This window comes from Bombus pyrosoma, linkage group LG17 (assembly GCF_014825855.1).
Source record: "Bombus pyrosoma isolate SC7728 linkage group LG17, ASM1482585v1, whole genome shotgun sequence".
NCBI lineage: Eukaryota > Metazoa > Arthropoda > Insecta > Hymenoptera > Apidae > Bombus > Bombus pyrosoma.
Window position 1 is genome coordinate 2,717,331 of NC_057786.1, and position 6,648 is coordinate 2,723,978.

General features: G+C 33.9%; 1 protein-coding gene across 5 annotated transcripts in view; it reads right to left on the reverse strand.

The window, feature by feature from the left end:
- The window catches only part of LOC122576905 (phosphofurin acidic cluster sorting protein 2), a 156,660-nt gene extending 150,079 nt beyond the window's left edge, over nt 1–6,581 (reverse strand). For all 5 annotated transcript variants that reach the window (XM_043747810.1, XM_043747809.1, XM_043747811.1 and 2 more), the window contains exon 1: nt 6,402–6,581. In XM_043747810.1, the coding sequence (XP_043603745.1) occupies nt 6,402–6,505 (104 nt within the window). In that variant the 5' untranslated portion in view covers nt 6,506–6,581. The remainder of the gene's footprint in view (nt 1–6,401) is intronic.
- Nucleotides 6,582–6,648: the final 67 nt, after the last annotated feature.

Sequence of the window (6,648 nt, forward strand, 5' to 3'; positions counted from 1 at the left end):
GATTAACAGATAAAGACCAGACGGCAGGCAATATTTTTTCGATGATCTTATCATCTTGATATACCTTCGTATCACTTCGCTTACGTATCTTTATATTATTTGTTAACATATATCATAATAAATATATTATTAATACTGTTATATATAGACATGTACTATTAGACATATTAATATGTTAAACATATTAAACATATTTGAAACATATATAACATACATAAAACGTATTAACAATATTAAATATATATTAATATTATTATATGTATATATATTAATAATACATTTAGTATTAGATTAATATATGTATATTAATATATATACATTAATATGTTGAACATATTACACATATCTAAAACATATATAACATACATAAAACGTATTAACAATACTATTATATATGTCTATATATAATAGTATCAATGATATATTTATTATAATATTTATTAACAAATAATATAAAGGTACCTAAGCAAAGACATATATCTAATAATACATATATATATTATAATAAGTATATATATTATAATAAGATACTGTTATATACAGACATATACTATTAGACATATTAATATGTTAAAGATATTAAACATATTTAAAACAATATTAAACATATATTAATACTGTTATATATGTATATATATTAATAATATATTTAGTACTAGATTACTATTAGACATATTAATATGTTAAACATATTAAACATATTTAAAACATATATAACATACATAAAACGTATTAACAATATTAAACATATATTAATATTATTATATACGCATATATATTAATAATATATTTAGTACCAGATTTTATAATAGTATTAATAATATATTTATTATGTACTATCATATATGTCTATATATAATAGTATTATTGATATATCTATTATAATATTTATTAACAAATATAATAATAAGCAAAGACATATATAATATATCTAATAATACATAATATATATTATAATAAATATATCATTAATACTGTTATATATAGACATATACAGACATACATAATAGTATATAATAAATATATTATTAACATATATAGACATATATAATAGTATTAATATATAATTCATAGTTTTAATACGTTTATGTATGCTGTATGCGTTTTAAGTATGTTTAATATGTTTAATAGTATATGTCTATGTATAATAATACTAGAATATTTATTATAATAAATATATGTACTATTATATATACTATATATGTCTTCCTATCTTTATATTATTTGTCAATAAATATTGTAATAAATACATTATTAATACTATTATATATACATATATGGATTTCAAGCCAGTGTTATTAAACTTCAATGGTGTCTATTCCTCAATTAATACTTTTTCTCAGGCCAGTCATTTAATTTAGAATTTGTTGTACCGTAGCTTATCTAGTCCATCTTACTTTGTGATTTACCGCATGTTGGCATGTAACTTTATACATTTAATTTCTACGTATATTTAATAAATAATACTCGGTTACTTTTTCTTCCCCTAACTAAGTAGACAAATAAATAAATAAACATCGCTTAATTAATATTGCGTAAAAGTGACATCGAAATCCTAGGACAACATAATAAATGCATAAAAGAAACTGAAGCAAGATATTCGTATAAAATCAGTAATAAATGTCCGGCTACTTGCGAACGAGATCGTGCGCGTAGAAAATAGCAGAAATCCGACTCCGCTGGAGTCGAATGATAAAAAATAAAAGGTTGGTTCAGATATCACTTATCGTCCTGTCGGATTGAAAAATATATTCCGCACTTACTTTACCATTTTTTACTACTTATATCTAACGTTAGTCTCCTGTTTGTACAGTTGCAACGATAACTAAATCGTAATAGCTATGGACTGTAATACGTGGAGCACACGAAACACAGTTGTCTATCCCTCGTAGACAATTTTCGTGCCAGAGGACTAGCAATAATCTAGGACTAATTAGAATTCAGATGAAACGGCCGATTCTAACGACGACGGTCAACTACAAAAGACCATACTGCTCGTAGCAGGTGAGCCTTTTCAGATTTCCATTAGAATTGTAAATATTTTCCAAAGACCCTGTCGCAGCGCGTGAAAGCTGCGATCCGTGAATAATTCAAGGTAAAAAGCGTGGCAGGATCGATCTCGATCTCTCTGGTCGTTTGCCCAGTTCGTCGTTTGCGGGACGTTAGACGCGCGATTCTGCACATTTTTCATCCAAAATACCAGCTGCCCTATTCGACGTGTTTCACAATGCAACGATCCTAAGGCGACGTTGGACGAAACGAGAACTCAACCCGAGAGTCTCAGACTGCTCTAACCTTGACGGAGGTGTCAGTATTAAGTGCTACGACGAGTTTATTCGTCGCAGAGAAATGGCAATATTAAATGCTACGACGAGTATAGTAGGGAAGAAATGGAAATATTATTTCGTAGTACGTCGAGTATAATCGTCGTAAGGAAAAGGCAGTATTAAGTGCTACGACGAGTTTATCCGTCGCAGTGAAATGGCAATATTAAATGCTACGACGAGTATAGTAGTGAAGAAATGGAAATATTATTTGGTAATACGACGAGCATAATCGTCGTAAGGAAAAGGCAGTATTAAGTGCTACGACGAGTTTATTCGTCGCACAGAAATGGCAATATCAAATGCTACGACGAGTATAGTAGTGAAGAAATGGAAATATTATTTCGTAGTACGACGAGTATAATCGTCGTAAGGAAAAGGCATTATTAAGTGCTACGACGAGTTTATTCGTCGCACAGAAATGGCAATATCAAATGCTACGACGAGTATAGTAGTGAAGAAATGGAAATATTATTTCGTAGTACGTCGAGTATAATCGTCGTAAGGAAAAGGCAGTATTAAGTGCTACGACGAGTTTATTCGTCGCACAGAAATGGCAATATCAAATGCTACGACGAGTATAGTAGTGAAGAAATGGAAATATTATTTCGTAGTACGACGAGTATAATCGTCGTAAGGAAAAGGCAATGTTAAGTGCTACGACGAGTTTATTCGTCGCACAGAAATGGCGATATTAAATGCTACGACGAGTATAGTAGTGAAGAAATGGAAATATTATTTCGTAGTACGACGTGTATAATTGTCGCAAGGAAAAGGCAGTATTAAGTGCTACGACGACTTTATACGTCGCAGAGAAATGGCAATATTAAATGCTACGACGAGTATACTCGTCGTAACACAAAATATTACCATTCCCTCACTACGAGTATACTCATCGTGGATAGAAAGTAGTTGCAATCTACCGTTTTAAATTACAATTTTAGCGGAAACCAAAATACATTCGTAAACTTCGAGACGTTTCGAACATTTCGAAATAAACCGAAGGAATAAAAAGATACAAAGAGCTCTGAGACGAACTTCGCGCATTTGCTATTACTTGAGCGTCCAAATATCCGTGCGCCATCATCAGAATGTTCTGGAAATTTCGAAACAGTCCCCAAAAGATATTTAACTCGCGTCGTTTGTTAATTAAAAATTATTCACCAATGCTCAACCCTTTCGTCCGCATTTGCCCTTGGAAATGACAACGGTGCGCAAGACGTTTCCCAGGGCAAATGTATGTTCCATCGTTCCATTTAGCTCGTTCAAATGGCGAGCACCCGCGTCTCCCGGAAACCAACAGGTGGACCACGTTCATTACGAATATCCGATTTATCATAGAGACGGGGCGGGCAAGACTTTGTACAAGTTGCAAAACGTTGAGGAAACTCGGTGTATCGGCAATTTATTCGACCGACGATACTAATTGTAGTCTATGACCTCGAGTAATTCGCGACTGGTATTAATTAGAACGACGAAGGTCTGTACGTAGCTTAAAACCCGTTATTCCCGGTAATTGGAGAATCGTCTACATCGAACATGTTAATCGATATCTTGAAAGTTTCTTGCTTGCGTTATCATGTGTAAACTAAATGTACCAAGCGGCACATTAAGTATAGCCAAGCACGGCAGCGAATTACGGTTCAGCGTTATATAATGATAGAATATTGATTAATTCGAATTATTTCTTATGTGTACATTGCATAATATGGTAACGAACGATTCGATTTACTAAGCCAGGAAGACGTAATACAATGAAATAAATAATGTGATTAACGATGACGAAATAAACCATGTAATAACAATGATGATATATTGAAACGTAAAGCAACGATAAACAACGCAATAATAGGAAGATTACGCAAGTTTTAATTGTACCGTATCCTAATTTGTGGAAGAACTTCTGACCTTTATGGTGGAAGATTATGGATTTTATTTTTAATAAATTTCAAGACCCCACAAGAGCATTTATTATTATTATTATTGTTATTAATCGTAGCGTCGATTTATGCGAACGTCGTGCCGGATGGAAAAGAAAAAAAAAAAAACTCGACGCAACTACGCGGATATAAATTACGTTTTAGCGCATTGCGTTACGGGCACGACAAAGCGACTCATACGCAATAAGAACGCCTCTATCGGGAAGAACTGGCAATAAGATCCGGAACAGCCGGATGGCACGTAGTAAAATTACTAAGTTATTGGATATTGGATATGTTCGATCGGTTACGGCCGACGTTCGAAATATCACGCAAAACAAAAACCACCTTGAACATATCGCACAACCTTGAGGAAGAATTTTGAGCAGAAACAAGAGAAACGAAATTAAAATATGTTTGTAAACGACTGGAAGGTTTGATCTAACTTTTAACGCAACGGAATAATCAGTTGTCGATTCTTCACAGAAATTTTATAAATTTATTATCATTATGTGGATAATTATTCATAATATGTAGATATTTTTATGTATTCTTTGATCATGAGATTTTAATCATTTTTTTGAAAGTGTACACATAACGGTACGTAGACTTCTCCATTTCTTTGATACAAATTTTACAAGATGACAATTCCAATGCTAAATATGTATCTGCTAACGTATAGATTTGCAGATATATCTATTAATTGTTTAATACGTGAATACATGCCAGTAGTCGATTAATAAATGAATATTTGTATATTAATCTTTAATACATGAGTACGCGATTAATTTAACACTCAATGTATAATATATATCCTATATTGTATCTTAACAAGTTATTAACATTATAATGTTAATGTTAAATTTATTTAATTGCGATAAAAACAGTCTTATTTTTAGCGCAAAAGGCGAATAAAATACATATACGTGTGTATATATATATATATATATAAAGGATGATTGGTATGTATATATATATATATATATATCCTAATCATCTTTTATCTCATACAAATAAAAATAAAATACCAAGCGTAAATCTAATCCAAACTTTCATTATCTAACACTTAAGGACTAAATTCCTTAAATTCGAACAAGATGTAATAATGCGTGTTAATAATAAACGGTTACTCAGTTCGAATCATGGCCCCTGTCTATTTCGTTTCAAACAGAGAGAAACATGGTGAACTATTCATAAAAATACGTAGCAGAAATAATTCGCGATTAACGTACTTACGGATTACTCGTATAATATATTCTGCCTGAAGGCTTCTGTTTACTTTCGAATATTCATCGGTGCATAGAAACGCGTAACGAGGAAAGAAAATGATTCAATGGGACATTATATCACGAAACGGACGCTAAGATCGAATTAACGCGCCCGTGAAAACGGACAACCATGACATTCGAACACGATATCCCATTGCACGAAAGCGTGAACTTTGGCGGAACATATTCTAACCTAACGAGCGTACACGCACAATCAACACACGACTGTTTGTTTGACTTGTTTATTCGCACGCGACTAAGCATCTACCATTCGACCTACAACATAGCAACAATTCTTTCCCGGTAGCCAATGTCGGTAGACTCGTACACAAAACTTTGAACTTTCCTTTCGTTCCTCTCTCTCTCACTCTCCCGCTCTCTCTTTCGCTCTGCATCGAATCTCTTGCATTTACTCGTTGAGTATAAACCGTCGAATATAAACAAATAGAGAAAGAAAAAAGAAAGGAAAATCGTCGGTTTTGGAACGATATCGATCGACTATCGGCGAGATAAAACCACTGTGAATATCGGGATCGAGATTATGATGCACACGTTCGGTCATCTGTCACATCCGATTGACAGCTAGCATCCTACAATAGGCAGAGCGCGCCACGCAGTCCCAACCTGACACGCATCCCGAATAACCTATCTGGCGTATGTTATAAAAGAAACACGTTAATCCGATGGAAGGTCAAAGCAGTACGCAAACACTGGTGCCCTTGAGGCAGGGGTGCGAACAGAAAAATGCGAATGATCATGGAAAAAAGGGCGTGTGAATACCGTGAATGTCCGTCGAGTGTCTGGCGTCCACCAGTGACAACGGAGTAACAATGCGAATATCGGATAAAACACAGAAGCTGTATAAGAATCTATGATTGATTATTGATTACCTGGGTATACAGTTCGGTGCAGTACAATCTACTTCCCAGGAGGCAAACAGCTTCATGGGAACGGGCCGGGTGGCCGGGGCTGTCGTCTTCGTACGCTCCGCCATTTTTGGCCCGACGGCCCACAGAAACACTCACTACACCTTCAGTTCACCGCGGCTCGCGGCTGACTGACTGACTAATCACGCTTGTGGCGCCATATGAACGACCGTTTCGTGAATCGACGAAGAATTACGGAAAAGTACGAAGA